The sequence below is a fragment of the Megachile rotundata genome, chromosome 4 (assembly GCF_050947335.1).
Source record: "Megachile rotundata isolate GNS110a chromosome 4, iyMegRotu1, whole genome shotgun sequence".
Classification (NCBI taxonomy): Eukaryota; Metazoa; Arthropoda; class Insecta; order Hymenoptera; family Megachilidae; genus Megachile; species Megachile rotundata.
The window spans coordinates 10,310,734-10,330,438 of record NC_134986.1 but is presented as its reverse complement, the minus strand read 5'-3'; the positions used below and the strand labels follow the sequence as shown (position 1 = coordinate 10,330,438).

At 32.3% G+C, this 19,705-nt stretch overlaps 1 protein-coding gene across 1 annotated transcript in view; it reads left to right on the top strand.

Moving 5' to 3' along the window:
- Positions 1 to 9,295: 9,295 nt before the first annotated feature.
- The window catches only part of LOC100881569 (aquaporin homolog protein drip), a 52,873-nt gene continuing 42,463 nt past the window's right edge, over positions 9,296 to 19,705 (top strand). The window contains exons 1-2 of the mRNA XM_076531085.1: positions 9,296 to 9,466; positions 12,706 to 12,838. Coding sequence (XP_076387200.1) covers positions 9,311 to 9,466; positions 12,706 to 12,838 — 289 coding nt within the window. The 5' untranslated portion in view covers positions 9,296 to 9,310. The remainder of the gene's footprint in view (positions 9,467 to 12,705; positions 12,839 to 19,705) is intronic.

The window sequence follows — 19,705 nt, the reverse complement described above, 5'->3', positions numbered from 1 at the left end:
ACACAAACCCAACCTAAACCTAACCTAACCCTAACCTAAACCAAACCTAAACCAAACCTAAACCAAACCGAAACCCAACCGAAACCTAACCGAAACCTAACCGAAACTTAACCTAAACCTAACTTAAGCCTAACCTAAACCTAACCTAAGCCTAACCTAAACCTAACCTAAACCTAACCTAAACCTAACCGAAACCCAACCCAAATCTAACTTAAACTTATCCTAAAACACTATCAAGTCAAGAAACCTTAATAATTCTTAACAAATAGTCTCAAATTGCCTTAAATCACACAAGTACAAGAAAACTGTTGTTAATGATCAAGTCCATAATGCGAAGCAGTTCCATTTATAATTTTCATTTCCCCTAATCTCGATACTAGATCTTTTTCTTTCATCAACATTCGTTGGTACTTGAAACGAGTATCTCGATTTTTTTCAGTCCGCAAACGGAAACATAACTTGCGAACGAGACTTCCGTGCAAAACAGCCGATGCAGAACGTTGCGAGTTACGTGCTCGCGATTACGCGAAAAGAAAAACTTCGATGTGCTTCCAAGTCTTACGGTTCATCTGGCTATCTCGAATTATCGAAAGTAGCAATTCATTTTTAGAACGGGTATAACAGATATTAATCAGCGACTTTGTCCGTTCATTAAGCTTGTGATATGCACGATTAATTTCCTTGATTGATGTTTGTGACATATTTCATTGAACTCTTAACCTAACCTCGAATTGATTTTTAACGTCGTAGATCGTGTGCGTAAAAGTTGAATTTCAATGACTTTTTGAAGGAGAATTTGTGAGCGGAGATTAAATATGCAGTTGATTAAAATTAGATTGCTGGAATATTTGTCTGATAATTATTTAGGTAAAAGTTATTCGGAATGTTTAGGATAATGTAGTAAATATTTGTACTGAATTATATTTCATTATGTTAGATTATTTATTCGAATGTTTACTTTAATATTTTATTGGAATTTAATATTACTTATTGTGTTTGAAAGAATTTCGTTTTAATTAGGAATTTTTATTCTTTATTCTGAAATAATTAGCCGTGGTTCTGATATCTTTAGAACTCATGAAATATCTTCGAAATTCATTATTCAATATGGCCGCGTTAATTACACATCGTATTAATAAAGATTGGTTAAAATTAAGATCGTGTTTCAATACAGTTGCAATTACACAATATTTGATCAATAAAGAGCTATCTTTGTTTCATTCTTCATCGAGAATTGTTTTCTGACATTTCTCGTCAATTCGCTATAAACTTCACGGTTTACGTGGAAAAGTACACGCATCTACAATGCCATAGAAGGCGGATATGTTACATGGCATTCACAGAAAGCAAAAAAATGTAACCGAGAGCTGTTATTAACAATTCGCTGTAGTACGTTCCTTGAAATGGAAATTTACATCTTTCTTATTTACTATGAGTACATATACTTATGTATATTCGCATTAATTATAAGAACTATACCTTTGAATATTTCTAATAAATACATAAATTATACTTGTGTACATTCTCACTAAAAGAATTATACTATACTCTTATTAAGCATAAAAACTACCCTTAACCTGTATACATGTATTCCTACAACTTAAAAGAACAAAATTAAAAAATTTCCCACTCCATGTTTCAATACACAACAACCTGCTCATCTAAAAAAATGAATAAACATTTAAATTTCTTTCTCGCAAACAGAAAGATTTCCATCAAGCGTGTATAATTGAAAGCAAATACAAAAGTGATAGTACAGGATGACTCGTTTAGTGTTACAAATTGATGCATCAGAGAATTTGCATTTCTAAACGCAATATTCCACGCCTCCGTTGATTCTCTACTTGAGGATGATTTAATTCATTCATATATCAACTTCCTTAACGAGATTAAGTTGCCACGTTATGTTAATCAGACTCGAGTGGTATGCTATAAAAAGCACATACGTTAATCGAACGTTGCCTCTTGATAATATTGTTTTCCTTCTGATAACGCTGCGGTTGAAACGCGTTTCTGCACTCCATTATTTCGAAAACGTCTGCTTAATTACTCGAGGAAGGATAACAGTGATAACGTTATTGTAATAAGTCTGGCAAAAGTGAGATTTGTTGTGGTTATTATCATACAATAACCTTTACTGAAGTGCTACACGTATAGCATGATACAGTTACTCTGATGTAATTGTTAGTTTAGAATTCATTGCTTTTACTGAAGTAATTGTTAGGTTAGGTTTTATTACTTTTACTGAAGTAATTGTTAAGTTAGGTTTTATTACTTTTGTTGGAGTAATTGTTAGGTTAGGGTTTATTATTTTTGCTGAGGTAATTGTTAGTTTAGGATTCATTGCTTTTACTGAAGTAATTGTTAGGTTAGGTTTTATTACTTTTGCTGAAGTGAATGTTAGGTTAGGTTTTATTTCTTTTGTTGGAGTAATTGTTAGTTTAGGATTCATTGGTTTTATTGAAGTAATTGTTAGGTTAGGTTTTAGTACTTTTGCTGAAGTGAATGTTAGGTTAGGTTTTATTACTTTTGCTGAAGTATTTGTTAGGTTAAGTTTTATTATTTTTGCTGTAGTAATTGTTAGGTTAGGTTTTATTACTTTTGCTGAAATAATTGCTCCTTTTGGTCTAAAATTACAGTGAAAATTGTTACAGTTGTCATTAATTTTAATACATTTTAAAAATGAATGACAATTATGTACATTCGGTTATTTCTATCCTTTCATGATTTTCACCCTCCATTATTTCTACTCTTGTAAAATATGGAGTGTTTAACAGTTCTCTTAACAGTTCTTTTTCCGTACGGAATAAAGTTCATGGTCGTCAAGGTGATGTTACAGTGAAAACTTGATATCAACTCGTTTACGGAAGACTCTTTTAGTTTATAGAACTTGTACACGTACCTGACAAGTGAAATCACCTACTTTCCTGGAAATAGCATAACAGGATCGTCGTCTTTGTCGCTACTTCTTTTAACGAGTTTGTGGATGGCAATAATTAAGCTTATAAGGAGAATCACTTATTTCAAATTATGCACAATTATATGTGACACGTAATAATTCTACAAACTCACAAATTATATAAAAATTGAAACCATGGAATGCAAGAAATTTCTGATAATTTCACTAAATGCAAATAACAAATACTACAAAAATTGAAACCACAAAATGTAAGAAATTTCTACTAATTTCTAAAAATAAGAAATTTTTGCTAATTTCATTAATCACGAAACGTGAAATTCAACAAAGTACAAGAACTTCTCCGTAAATTATTTCACGTATCATCTTTGCAATGATAAATAAAATTGCACAATTTACACAAGGTAACAAGTGGAAAGTATAAATTAAAAGCGATTGTATTTTAAGTAGACAATTATAATTCTAGCGTGTTTCGCTATACATGGTGATACTCAGTGTGTCGGTCAACGTGTGAAGTACCTAACCTGCTGCCACTGCACATGTGCTCTTGCTCCACATTTCACCCGTACAATTGTTCTCTAGGTATACATTTGACTCATTACTAGCAATTATCTTACTTGTAGTACTTTTTCGTGGAAATCTAACTGTTCTTCGATGTCGGCGAACCATATTGCTGCGTCGAGAAGGTGGACGGGTCAGCGATGCGTGTTTCCGGCATTATTTTCAAACTCGATTGTTCGCAGACCTGGAACAATGTTTCGATCGACTGGGAATACTGCGTTTGCAAATATTTGCATTATGCTTTTTTCAATTTTAGGTTTATAGATTTTTCATTTTTTAATTTCTAAGTCATTTGAATTTTTTTTAATTTGTAAGTATTTTTTCAATTCTGAAATTTTCAAATTCTACATTCTTAAATCTCAATTTTTCAAATTTCTTAATTTCTAAGTTCCAATTTTAAAATTTCCGAATCCCACATTTTCAAATTCTCAAATTTCCAAATTCCACATTTTCAAATTCCAATTTTCCAAATTTCTAAATTTTCAAGTTCCAATTTTTCCAGTTTCTAAATTTCCGAATCCCACATTTTCAAATTCTTAAATTTCCAAATTCCAATTTTCCAGATTCCTAAATTTCCAAGTTCCAATTTTTCCAATTTCTAAATTTCCGAATCCCACATTCTCAAATTCTCAAATTTCCAAATTCCACATTTTCAAATTCCAATTTTCCAAATTTCTAAATTTTCAAGTCCCAATTTTTCCAATTTCTAAATTTTCGAATTCCACATTTTCAAATTCTCAAATTTCCAAATTCCACATTTTCCAATTCCAATTTTCCAAATTCCTAAATTTCCTAGTTTCAATTTTTCCAATTTCTAAATTTCCAAATCCCACATTTCCAAATTCTCAAATCCCCAAACCCTACATTTCCAAGTCTCTAAATGTCCATATTCTCAAATCTGACTTTCTAATCCGTAACTCCCAAAATCCTCAAATTCCCAAGTCCATAAATTTCCAAAATCCCAACCTCCTAAACTCACAACTATAAATTGCATGTTGTTCTCAGGCCTGTAACGTCCAACGACTCAATCAAGCATGTTGCATCGATTCGATAAAGAAATTCGCAGTATCGATGCTGTTTAGTGTCAGACATGAAGAAGTGGACGTAATGAAAACCAGCTGCCTCGCCTTAAACACACCTTAATCTTTGTGGCTCGATTTAGAGCCCGAAGGATGCACATCAAAGGGTTCCTTTCGTGTTGTCCTTCACAAAGCTTCGTTTCGAAATACGAGTTCATTAATCTTCCAACAGGGAACCGCCTTTTATTGAAGAGAAACACTCAAGAATCGAGATACAGAGTTCTAATGAAATTGTTAATCCTTGGATGGTTGGCTCGAGACTTTGCTTCATTTTAAATTTAATTTCAAATTTACAGTTCTTTTTATTTGATGCATTTTATTTTTCATAACTTTACGTTTTATTTTTCCAGTGAAAATCGAGTAGTTTGTTAATTCTATACTCATTTATTAATTTGAAAATTTTTGTATTCAGAAATTAAGTTTTTAAATTTTAAAAAGAAGTTTTAAGAAGTTGTAATTTTCCTAAATATAAAACGTTGAGAATTTTTCAGTTTTATAATATATAAAAATTCCTTGATTATTAAAAGTATTTTTAAATTATTAAGTATGGCAATGTTGAAAAATTTTCCAGGCAACAATTATGTTTCCAATAAATAGATTTAGATGGTAAAGTTCACAGTATCGATGAAAAAATACAAACGATAGAACGTGCACACAGGGTAAAATATTAACGATTGCACAATTATTCACGTTATCTTGTACGTGCATCACTTATTACGATCAAGGATTTATGTTCTGCGAAAACAAGTATGAGTTAATGTTAACACTTTATGTGCAATTATTCTTGATGATATTTTATGTACCTGTGAACATATTTTGTTCTTCATATGATTCATGGTAGCTGATGTCCCTGACGAATTATACAATTTCAATTTATATTAATTATATTATTGAAGTAGCTTAATGTATATACGTATTATGAGGCACATTTATCATTAATATTTAACATTAACTTTTGACTTAAGTATTTTGTATTCAGTTTTGATCTCGATGTTTGACATTAAGCCTTGATAGGAACATTTGATATTAACATTTAATAATAATATTAAACAGTAACATTTTATAGTAACACTAAACAGTAGCATTTCATATTAACATTAAACATAAACATTAAACATAAATATTAAACATAAACATTAAACATAAACATTAAACATAAACATTAAACATAAATATTAAACATAAACATTAAACATAAACATTAAACATAAACATTAAACATAAACATTAAACATAAACATTAAACATAAACATTAAACATAAACATTAAACATAAACATTAAACATAAACATTAAACATAAACATTAAACATAAACATTAAACATAAACATTAAACATAAACATTAAACATAAACATTAAACAGAAACATTAAACATATACATTAAACATAAACATTAAACATGAACATTAAACATGAACATTAAACATAAACATTAAACATGAACATTAAACATAAACGTTAAATATGAATATTAAATATGAACATTAAATATAAACATTAAACATGAATATTTAATATTAACATTTTAATATGAACATTTAATATGAACATTTAATATGAACATTAAACATGAATATTTAATATTAACATTTTAATATGAACATTTAATATGAACATTTAATATGAACATTTAATATGAACATTTAATATGAACATTTAATATGAACATTTAATATGAACATTTAATATGAACATTTAATATGAACATTTAGTATGAACATTAAACTCCCTCAGTAATATTAATCACAATACCTCTTTGAAGTCATGAACAATTAAAAACAGAAACCGCAGCTCCGTCGCAAACAAGAACAGAAGAGGCGTCCATTATAAAGAAGCTCCATCATGAATATGATCAGACGAAATAAAAACAGAGGAGGCATAAGGCGCAAAACAAAGACGATGAATTTTTCATCGTCGAACAAGTGGTCAGACACCATAGCGTTTGGCGCAGATCGTCGCCGCGAGTGCAAGACACTGCAGACGTGACGTTCCATCGCACCTCTTTCTCGAATCCATCGACTGACCTCACGTATGCTAATTGTCACGGTTTTATCTGCACGCGAGCTCACCATTGCTGTAATATCAGTTAACGACTCGATATAGGCCACAGGAAGAGCTTCTAACCAGTGGCGGATTTTTGCGAGGGTAGAAAAAAACGAACTTTTAGGGCGAACTTTAGTGGTTTTCGAATTTTTGAAAACCCCATTTTAATTCTTTGATTTGTACAAGAAATTGATACTGTATTTTCTTTACGTTTATGGAGTCAAAAAATATATGTGTACAAGGTTAATAAAAAAGGTTATGTTAATTGTTTAAGTAAGTAAACGAAGGTTATGTTGATTGCATGTTGACTTTTTTAAAATTACAATTGTTCATAATGATTATTATCAACTTTTAATGTTTTTATATTATAAATTTTATACTTGTATCTGATGATGTTAATGTGTGTACAAATTAGGTTGACATACATTATACGTACATATGTATACACATATGTAAACATATGCAGTCTGTATATACACATGTATGTATGTATGTATGTATGTATGTATACATACGTTATATGTATACACATGTATGTATGTATTTACACATACGTTATATGATTCACATGCATGTATGTATTTACACATACGTTATATGATTCACATGCATGTATGTATTTACACATACGTTATATGATTCACATGCATGTATGTATTTACACATACGTTATATGATTCATATGCATGTATGTATTTACACATACGTTATATGATTCACATGCAGGTATGTATTTACACATACGTTATATGATTCACATGCAGGTATGTATTTACACATACGTTATATGATTCACATGCATGTATGTATTTACACATACGTTATATGATTCACATGCATGTATGTATTTACACATACGTTATATGATTCACATATATGTATGCATTTACACATACGTTATACATACGTTATACAAACATGTAAACATATGCATACATACATACATATATACACATACCAATGTAACACGTATCTACATGTATTTTGAATAAAAAGTATTAAGAACACCTAATAAACACATCGGACCATTTCACAAATAATACCAAATAAAATTCCAAATTTTGCATAGGGTTCTCTAACCACAAACTCCGTCCCTGTTTCAAGGATTGATTTACATCGAACGTAAAAATATTTCTCACGACGTTTCACCAATACGTTCATCTAAAACCGGCAGCTGTCTTGCGTGAAATAAATTTTCGCGTTTTTCATCCGGATAAGGAGGACCTGTACGAAGCAACGACGACCCAGTTGCATATCGTATCGCACACTATAGATCTCGGCCATCAAGCGAGTGTTAAACGTGGGACCTGGCTGACGATGACCGGAAGTTGTGGTCAAGCATTGTTGAACGACCTTCAAACAAAACTCTTATCATTATCCTTGATATTGTACTGTATCATGCTGAAATTAGTTTACCAATAGTTTAAGAGAAATTTAATTAGTACTTGTATTTTAATAAATATATGATAGAGAAAAATAATCTGAGTTATGACACGATGCAAAATTGCGTGTGAGGTAATGGCTGGGGAGGGTGATTTGGGGATTTGAGAATTTTAATGTTTGAGGATTTGGGGATGTGGGAATTGGAGAATTTGGGGGTTTGGGGATGGGGGGATTTGGAGATGTGGGGATATGGGCATGTGAGGATTTGGGGATGCGGGGATTTAGAGATGTGGGGATATGGGCATGTGAGGATTTGGGCATGTGAGGATTTGGGGATGTGAGGATTTGGGGATGTGGGATTTAGGGATGTGGGGATTTGGGAACGTGGGGATTTGGGAACGTGGGGATTTGGGAACGTGGGGATTTGGTAACGTGGGGATTTGGAAATTTAGACTTTGAAAAATTGGGATTTGGAAGCTTGGAATTTGCGAATTTAGGATTTGGAAGTATGGGAATTTGAGAATGTATGGATTTGGAAATGTAGGGATTTGGGAATGTGGGGATTTGAGAATGTGGGGATCTAGGAAAGTGGGAATTTGGGAATGTGGGGATTTGAGAATGTGGGGGTCTAGGAAAGTGGGAACTTGGGAATGTGGGGATTTGAGAATGTGGGGACTTGGAAAGTGGGAATTTGGGAATGTGGGGATTTGAGAATGTGGGGACTTGGAAATGTGGGGATCTAGGAAAGTGGGAATTTGGAAATGTGGGGATCTAGGAAAGTGGGAATTTGGAAATGTGGGGATCTAGGAAAGTGGGAATTTGAGAATGCGGGGATCTAGAAAAGTGGAAATTTCAGAATGTAAGAATTCGAAAATTTCTAAATCTGAAAATTCAGGAATTTGGTGATTTGGTCATTCACGAACCTACAAATTTAACCTTTTAAAATATGAAAATTTGAGACTGCTTCGAATCATCGTCCACAAGCCATAAATTAATCACCAAGAATTAAAACGGACATTCAAAGTGCACTATCGTGGTTATCACTCAAAAAGGATCACCGTACACGTTGTTTCCTGCTCGGTGACCATCTTCGTGTCACGCAATTGCAGCCGGGGTTGTTTGTCAAGGGCATCGTGTACGCAAGATCTCGTGTTCTGTCACGCTACATTCACGATTGCACGAGGATCCTAGTAGTCGCGCGGAAACTGGCGCTAGGTGTACTCTATACCGATACACGCGATTCTCCCGCGGGATTTTCGCCTGTTCCTTGAACCGAACCGCTGCCACGTGGTTTCGCCAGGTGTATTGCGCAGTGGCAAGGTTTATGACTGGACAAGGCCGTGGACAGGGTGAAGAAATCGCCTTGCTGCAACTCCGTAAGGGGATGCAACGTTCAGTGGGCAAGAAACCTTCCTATCTGAATCTTTGGCACGAGTTCCTCACCATCCAGCAGAAACACAATCAGTTGCCTTCGAATATTGTGAGTGATTACGTGAGTCACGTGCTTTTGTGATAATATGAAAAGTATGTGTGTTCTGTTTTGGATATTTGAGTTTTTACCATGCTCAGTTGCAAGTTCTATCTTTTACGAGTGATGGGTGCGAGATACGTATAATCATTTAGATGAGTAAATGTTTGAAGTTGAAGATGAGGATGTTTGTTTTAAAATAATTGTGCAGTTACATTTTCTTGGAAACCATAGGGTATTTATTCGTTTTAATGGTATTTAATTTAATAATATTTAATGGTACTTAGTTGTGCAAATAAATTATTTAAATGTAACTTTATTGGCACATGTAGTGATGGGTATAAAGCGTGTATACCTGTATGACATATATAACTGAAATTATAGTTTTATTGCTGCATAAAATAGATATGATCAACGTCAGTATAATGAAATGAAATAAAATGTTCCAACCATATTAAGCAATAAAAAATGTATTCCAAGTGCGAATTTTTATAACATAATAAAATGTATAGTGTGACAGTATGTTATGTTATATTATCGTTAAATTTCTATAAATATAACAATGCAAAATATTAAAAAAAGTTAGTTTGATAGCTAAATGTAAAAGATATATTGGTGTATCAATAACGAGATTTGAAATTAATTTCGCGTACGAAAATTAATGTTTGGTAAACTGAAAGTATCCGTCCGGTTTAGTTCCATCGAAAGTATAACGTATTCGAGATGATAATGATACGGTGATAAGAATAGCAGCGATGTTATCAAACGGTGGCTCGAGAATGCGAGATGAGAAAGCGTAATCGTGATGCATTTAGGTCACAATGGAAATAAAGAGTTCCAGAAGATTCTGTTACGTTAGTGCTAGAATACTTGCATTTTTTATTCTTCATTATTTTAGAATGTCAAATGGAAAATTTGAACGATTTAAAATATATGAAACTAATAATCGCGTTATTAATAATGTGGTAATGTTTGAATTAGGAACAAAATATTTGGTCTGATGATTAAGATTTCTTCTTTAATGATAAAAGGCGTAGATGTACCATTTCAAAATTTATGGTTAAATATTGCAATTATTTTATGTCCAGTCACTACAATTATTTTTGAAATTTTTCAATTTTCAAAGGATGGAACTTTGGAATTTGGAGTTCTTTTAATTTTGAAATTGTGGAATTTGGAATTGCTAGAATTTCGGAATGCTGGAGTGTTGGAATGTTGAGATGTTGGAATGTGGTAATGTTGGAATATTCGAAAACTGGAATGTGGGAGCGTGGGAATATTGGACTGTAGAAATGTTAGAATGATGAAATATTAGAATGTGGGAATATGGGAATATGCAAATATGGAAATATGGAAATATGGGAATGTGGGATATGGGAATGTGGGATATGGGAATGTGGGATATGGGAATGTGGGATATGGGAATGTGGGATATGGGAATGTGGGATATGGGAATGTGGGATATGGGAATGTGGGATATGGGAATGTGGAAATATGGAAATATTAGAATGTGGGAATATGGAAATATGGAAATATGGAAATATGGAAATATGGGAATGTGGAAATATGGAAATATGGGAATGTGGGATATGGGAATGTGGAAATGTGGAAATATGGAAATATGGAAATATGGAAATATGGAAATATGGAAATATGGAAATATGGAAATATGGAAATATGGAAATATGGAAATATGGAAATATGGAAATATGGAAATATGGAAATATGGGAATGTGGAAATATGGGAATATGGGAGTGTGGGAATGTGGAAGTGTGGGAATGTGGAAATATGGGAATGTGGGAATGTGAGTGTTTTTAGAATCTTGAAATTCTGGATTTTGAAACTTCGGAGTTCCAGAACCTCAAAACCTTAAAATTTTTAAAATATTAAATTTCGACAATCTATGACTCTCAAAAATAAAAATCCACAGTAAATCTATAGCACCTTCTCTGAATCCCCTAAACACGTCCCACACTTGCTCAATAATTACCTCTACTCTAACATCAGTTAAGAAACAATTTAATTTCTAATTTATTCCTTCTCTACAGAAGACGTAACGGAAATGATCGATTATTTTTTATCCTTGACTGATGGAACATTTTTACCTTCACCTTCGATCGCTTTTAATCTGTTTTTTAGTACTTGATCCACTTGAATAAACGCTACTTTAATAGGGGAAATCAACGCTCACATTTGCGACAAGGTGTCAAAAGTAAGCTCTAATGAATCGAATTTAAACGTTCCATTAGCGATACCTGATCTAATACGATCAGATAATACGGTCGGTCAAAAAGTATTCAACAGCCATACGGAACGTTACTTGCTCATCTCCTCGATAAAATTACAATTTCTATTAATTAAAATACTTGCCGCAAGTGGTTTCAAGGATCATCATGAATGTAAATTACGTTCGTTTGTTTAATATTTATTTTAGTTTACGTGCCTGAAATAATAAGATTAAGGATGGATCAGTATTCATTTAGTTGTTGAAGATTGCTGTTATTTATTTACTTATTAAAGATCATTGTTATTTAGTTTCTTATTAAAGATCATTGTTATTTAGTTTCTTATTAAATATCATTGTTATTTAGTTTCTTATTAAAGATAGATTTATTTCATTTATTTTACTTATGAAAAATAGATCATTTACTTAGGTATTATGGGTATATCGTTTCTGATTTAGTTATTCATTAAAGTTAGATCATTGTTACTCATTGTTACTCACTAAGGATACATCATCGCTGCTTATTAAAAATAGATCATTGTTACTCATTTAACTATTTATTAAAGATAGATCATTACTTATTTTCATACTTATTAAAGGTAGATCATAGCTACTTATTAAAGATAGATCATTACTTATTTTCATACTTATTAAAGGTAGATCATAGCTACTTATCAAAGATAGATCATTGTTACTTTTTTACCTCTTAAGGACACATCATATTCAGTTACTCATTAATAGGTCATTGCAATATATTTGCTAAAAATAGATCAATCACTCACTCTTACTTTCATTAAATTTTCCAGGATTCGAAGGTTAAATTTCTAATAATTGGTCATGGTAAACAATTGCCAGTAAAATACGATTAACGTTAAAATATTGAAATAACGATTAAATTTTAAGTGATACAAGCTCTAAAAAGCATTCAGGTTTCCTAAAACGAGATTCTAAAATATAAAATGATCGTCGAGAACGATCCAGAATTTTACGAAATTTGTTCAATGACATGTTCCGTGTTATTTCCAGTTTTACAAGTCGAGAGGTATTATGAATGTGTCCACCGTGTTTCCGGAAGGACTTACTGAAAACGAGAGGCCACAGCAACGTCATGCATCAGCGAGCGTGAAGGATGACGAAGAGGTTCAGGATAGATACAATCGTAAGTACTTGCAAATTCTAACCTTTCTGTATCGCAATTCTGCATGATAATTTTACATTAGAATTTTTGAGTCACCGCGTTAGACCCTCTTTGATTGTACGTATGTCTCGTAACGCTATTTCATAATCTGCGTATTTAACACAAATTTATATTAACTTCAAGTTTAACAAGTTATTTTAAATAATTTACTTTGATATCAAAAGGTTGTGAAGATGAAGACATTGTATAGTGAATTGAAGAAGGGTATATAAGTTACAGGTAGAAATTAATATGCTTCTTAATTTCGCAAGGAAATTCTGCAAAATTATTAATTGTAATTTTGCTTTTTCGTGTTAGGTCAGGTATTAGTTATATCGTGTTTGAAAGGGTTATATAACGATTAGTCTGTGTTTTTCCTTAACAACGAAGTCTTAAAGCTCGTCTTTGTAAAGGCAAAGGTTGTTCAGAACACGTCAGCAACCACTTTCTAACAGTAACAATAATTGTGAGACATTCTGTACAAATTATATCAAGTGTAAAAGGATAATAAGAACAGGAGAAAAAGGATAATAAGATCATATTGAAAAAGAAAACAAATACCGAAATTTCTAATAAATTCCTCAAACGTTTATTAACAATAAAACTGGTCATAAAATTAAAATAAAATTCTTATTTCGCCACAATTCATAAATTTAATATTACAGTATCAGAGTGTTTTTTATAATAAAAAACGCGTGATAATACATTATTGAAGTGTATTTAAAAATGAATGGCATACCGACGAGCGTAATTCTAACGAGAGATTGTGATTCACTATCTATCGATTCGGCATGCAATTATTTCCTGGCAAGGCGCCCTGCGAGAAGCAATGTTACCTTCATTTACATGAACTCGTAATTCTCCTACCGAGCTGCTTATGCAATTACCGTAAAATTAACCGATACATCGCGTCTCGCGTCTAACGCATGCCATTTTGCGCTCGTCCTAAGAAAATAATCGGAAAAAGTTTTCCACTTCGTTTAATGCGCGAATGATACCAGGAAATAATTAAAGAAGTACGATTAGTGGAACTATAGATGTTATCTACGTGTTTTTTGTTCGTCTAGAACTGTAATTGCAAATAAGGTTATTTGCAAAAGTGTTCATAGGAATTCAGAATATTTTCTTTTTTAAAATTTTACTCTTTAAAATATTTATAGTGCTTCGAATAATAATTGAAATATAATAACTGTTGGGTTATAATAATTATTAGGGTAAGGAGATTATTGAGTATAGATATTATTTAAACAATTGTTGAACTACATTAAAATTTCATTGATTAATAATATTAATAGATGGGAGAGGTTTTGAAGGACACTAAATATTTGATGTAATTTCTTTTGCTCCGTGACATTTCGCTAAAAAGTAATAGTGAAGGGAAATGATTGATTACCGTTTTATCGACTGAGAACGCGCGGTTAATTTTAAATTGAAAGGATTCTCGATAGATTGCGACTCCCTATTGTACTGAAACGATAATGCATAGAAATGTTAGGAACGTATAACTTTAAATAACAAGTACTGCTTTTCCACTTACTGTTTTCAACTTTTCAAGTTTAAGACTTCCAAATACACAAATTTCTTTTGAGTTCCAAATTTTCTAATTTTCCAAATTCTCAAATTCTCAAATTTTCAGATCTCTAAATCCTCAAAGTCCTAAGTGCCAAAATTTTTAAATTTCTAAGTTTCCAAGTTCCCATTTTTACAAATTTCCTTAAATATGTAAATCTATAAACCCTCAAATTAAATTACTAAATTTTCACATTCTGAAATTTCTGCATTTCCAAAATTCTAACTTCTCAATTCTGAAGATGTTTCAACCCTCACATATGTAAATTCACAGATCTCCAAATCCTCACATTATTAAATTTCTAAATTTCCAAATTACTAAATTCTTAATTTAGCAAATATTGAAATCTTCAAATATGGAAATCTATAAATCCCCAAATTCTCACATTTTCAAATTCCTAAGCTTTCAAATTTCCAAAGCTACAAACACTTCCAAAATACAATTCCTAACATCTAAATTAATCCTTAAATCTGCAAATTCACAAACTCCCAAAGTTTCAAAGTCTTACAAAGTCCCCTCCCAAAACTTTAAAATCAAAAACTTCCACATTAAAAAATCAAATTACATCAAATATATTAAAAAATAAAATTAGATACAAGACATTATAATAAACCTTAAACATGACTATGCACACTTGCAGTCTGCTCACAGTAGTCGCAAAAAAGGGGCGTAGAAAAATTGATTTCTCTCGATGAATCTGTCACAACAACGTTTATAGAAAGTTGCAGGTTCGATCCGATCTCTCCGATCCGCTCGCAATGACAGAAGAGATCTGGTACAGTAAGAAGCATGATTCATTCAGTCGGAGCATTTGGAAATTTCCAGATTTCACCTTGACTTTGATTGTACGTAGCACGCGAGCTCGAACGTGCGAATCTCTCGGATAAAACACGCTGCTACGTGTTGTGTGTACCAAACAAATCTCCTGGACAAGCACTGAATTCCGTTTACATCGACGCTGCTCATTTTTCATTCATCAATTTTTATCGAACGAGAAAAACGATTTTTCGCTTCCTTACTGATTTTGTTTCCTCCGATAATTTTTATATTGGGGGACATTTGAGATGGTGGAATTTTGGGGGTTTGAGGAATTTTTGGAATTTGAGGAATTTGAAGAATTTGAGGAATTTGAGGAATTTGAGAAATTTGAGGAATTTGAGGAATTTAAGGAAATTGGGGAAATTGAGAAATTTGAGGAATTTGAGGAATTTGAGGAATTTGAGGAATTTGAGGAATTTGAGGAATTTGAGGAATTTGAGGAATATGAGGAATTTGGGAATTTTGGAATTTGAGAGTTTTGGAATTGGAAAATTTTGGAATTTGAGAATTTTGGAATTTGAGAATTTTGGAATTTGAGAGTTTTGGAATTTGAGAGTTTTGGAATTGGAGAATTTTGGAATTTGAGAATTCTGGAATTTGAGAATTTTGGAATTTGAGAGTTTTAGAATTTGAGAGTTTTGGAATTTGAGAGGTTTGAAATTTGAGAATTCTGGAATTTGAGAATTCTGGAATTTGAGAATTCTGGAATTTAAGAATTCTGGAATTTGAGAATTTTGGAATTTGAGAGTTTTGGAATTTGAGAGTTTTGGAATTTGAGAATTCTGGAATTTGAGAGTTTTGGAATTTGAGAATTCTGGAATTTGAGAGTTTTGGAATTTGAGAGCTTTGAAATTTGAGAATCTTGGAATTTGAGAATTCTGGAATTTGAGAATTCTGGAATTTCAGAGTTTTGGAATTTGAGAGTTTTAGAATTTGAGAGTTTTGGAATTTGAGAGCTTTGAAATTTGAGAATTCTGGAATTTAAGAATTCTGGAATTTGAGAATTTTGGAATTTGAGAGTTTTGGAATTTGGGAATTCTGGAATTTGAGAGTTTTGGAATTTGAGAATTCTGGAATTTGAGAGTTTTGGAATTTGAGAATCTTAGAATTGGAGAATTCTGGAATTTGAGAGTTTTCGAATTTGAGAATCTTGGAATTTTAGAACTTTGGAATTTTGGAATTTTGTCATTTTATTATATTGAAATTTTGCAATTCCAACATGTAGAACAAGATGTACAATTTTTGACTCTTAAGAAATTATCACCTTAAAATTTTGTAACTTTGCTAACCAAATTTCTAAATTTTTTAAATCTAAATTTTTCAATCTTCAAATTTTATTACTCACATACTCAAAATATTTTAATTTTCTAACTTTACAACTCCAAAACATGAAACATCCTTAAAATCCTATCAAATAAACCTCACAAAAGTCCAATAAAATTATTGAAATAATTATAAAGTAACAATAAATTCAAATGAATAATCTCGGAAATCCCTACCAATAACTAATGTCATGTAAATCAATTATTCCCTCTTAATTATCTATTTCAAGCTCGTTCTTTTGCTCACGATGCGTTCACTATGACTCTATGCACGTTCCGATTCTCATTTACTATGTGTTTCGAATTAGATGCACGCAGAAGAAGCTTGCGACGTTCTTCTAGGTTACGTGGTTTTGCGGTATGCTTGGTTTTCTGCAATTTCCACCGGTAACATCGCCGGTTCATTACGAAACGTGACTTTTATGTTTCTAGCTATTCATTTCCTGTCACCTTTTCATTCTTCCACTTGCAACTCTATTAATTTACAAATAGCGTTGCCAATTCCCGGGGGCTGTTCGTGTTTCGCGTTTGTTTCAAACTTTCATATCTATGTGGTATACGTAATACTCTTATCACATAATACGCTTTCATTTTTTGCGGAGGAATTATGATTAATTTATTTTCGCTTTTAATTTAATTGAAATATTTTATGTATTTCTGCGAATGAAATTTTGTATTTTAATGCGAATATAGAGGATTACTTTTCAATTTTTTAATTAAACTTTTAAAAATTTTCAGAACTTGCTTATTACTGTTCATAGGTATTAGAACATTTTTATGAAATCATAATTAAAATTTAATTAAAACTGAAAGTAAATTAGAATTTTAAGAGAAACTTAACACTAATTGAAACTTTGTATACTACTAATGATTCATGCATTTATATAATAATACTAAGTGTACAAATACTAATACACTGTCCCTCTTAAGATTTCCCAAAATTACATACAACTTAAATTATACATATTAACCAACATAAGTTACGCACCCCATCAACATTTCCTATTTTATATATCTTCAATTTTGTCTTCGACATTTTTTCTCCAAACCAGATTTCGATTCGCAAAATGAAACACAGCTCGTATGCCTTGAGGTTCATATTACACAGTAAATACGTAAGGTTTTCAACCGCGATATGCGATCACGTAACCCATTAAAGTTCAGGAAGAAACCAAGGTACATCACAGTTAATCTGATGAAAAATCTAGCAAAAATTTTATCGTTTCCTTGTCGAGGATTTTGTAAGGCCGATTCGTTGAACGCATAATAATTCGACGTTTGCAAATATTCTCGAGATTTCTGGGAAAATGTAGCCTTTAGACGACGTCGTTAACTGACAAAATAATAGATTACGGTGACATAAAAATTGTCAAGTTTTAAAGTTATGAAGTTGGAAATTGGGAATTCGGTAGGTTATAAATTTGTAATTTTTTGGAGGGGCAAACTTAGGAATTTGGGATTTTTCGAATTTATAATTTTTTGAGTTTGCAAGCTTCCGAGTTTGCAATGTTTCGGTTTTGCAATTTTTCCGAATTTGCAATTTTTCGAGTTTGCCATCTTTCGAATTTGCAATCTTTCGAATTTGCAATCTTTCGAATTTCCAATCTTCCGAATTTGGGATCTCTTAAATTTGCAATCTTCCGAATTTACAATCCCCCGAATTTCTAATCTTCCGAATTTCCAATGCTCCGAATTTCTAATCTTCTGAATTTGCAATCTCCCGAATTTGCAATCTTTCGAATTTGCAAGCCCTCGAATTTGCAATCCCCCGAATTTGCAATGTTCCGAATTTGCAATCTCCCGAATTTGCAATCCCCCGAATTTGCAATCTTTCGAATTTGCAAGCTCCCGAATTTGCAATCCCCCGAATTTGCAATGTTCCGAATTTGCAATCCCCCGAATTTGCAATGTTCCGAATTTGCAATCTTTCGAATTTGCAATCTTTCGAATTTCTAATCTTCCGAATTTGCAATCCCCCGAATTTGCAATCTTTCGAATTTCTAATCTTCCGAATTTGCAATCCCCCGAATTTGCAATCCCCCAAATTTGCAATCTCCCGAATTTGCAATCTTTCGAATTTGCAATGTTCCGAATTTGCAATCTTTCGAATTTGCAATCCCCCGAATTTCTAATCTTCCGAATTTGCAATCTCCCGAATTTGTAATCCCCCGAATTTGCAATCCCCCGAATTTCTACTCCTCCGAATTTGCAATCCCTCGAATTCGCAATCCCCCAAACTTGCAATCTCCCCAATTCCAAACCTTCCAAATTTCCCACCTTCCCAACTTAAAACCTTCCTCCTACAAAAATTCCCCCAATCCTCCAAAGATACATCTCAATACAGACATCCATTTTCCCATTCTAACCAATCGTAACCACGCCCCTCTTCTAAACACGCCCTCCACGCGCCAACTCATGGGTAGACATCGGTACGCACGTTTCGATTAGCGGATGATAACTAATTCGTGAGAATGATCCTAAAATTTTTGCAAACACGCATCGACAAACAAGGCTGGATCGTTACCGACGATAAACATTAATCACTATGATGGATCGTATTAAGTTGGATTTGTGTTCTACGGTGATTTAATTCGATACGGGAAATTGATAGTAACGAATGAATAAATGTATGAACAGGGAGTTCGTTAGTAATGTTGGTACCGTGCGTGTAATTTCGTCCATTACTAATAATTGTACTTGTATTAATACGGCGATATACAGCAGGCCGCTTAAAATTGCTGTATTATTTAACCATTTCGTGGCGGAACTGGCTTTTTGTAGATTAAATCTGTAACGCGAAGTTTTAGTTTCGTTCGAAGGTGCTTTCAGTTTTGTGTGTTTATTGGTTCTTTGGAATTTTCGTGTTGGAGCTTTGGAATGTTTAAATTTTTGGAATTTTTGAGTTTAGAATTTTTGAAGTTTAGGAATGTAAGAATTTTCAGTCTGTCGTCAATAATATTAAAATAATATTCTTCTCCAAAAATACATATAATATAAAAAGGAAAACCGGTTTGGACGTCGTAGCTCATTTTAATAAGCTGGACGTCTTTCACGAACTACACGTGTCACTAATTAACTAAAGTTCAAAGAGCTAGTGCACAATTTGCAAAAGTATCGAGAACGTGACAATAGTACATA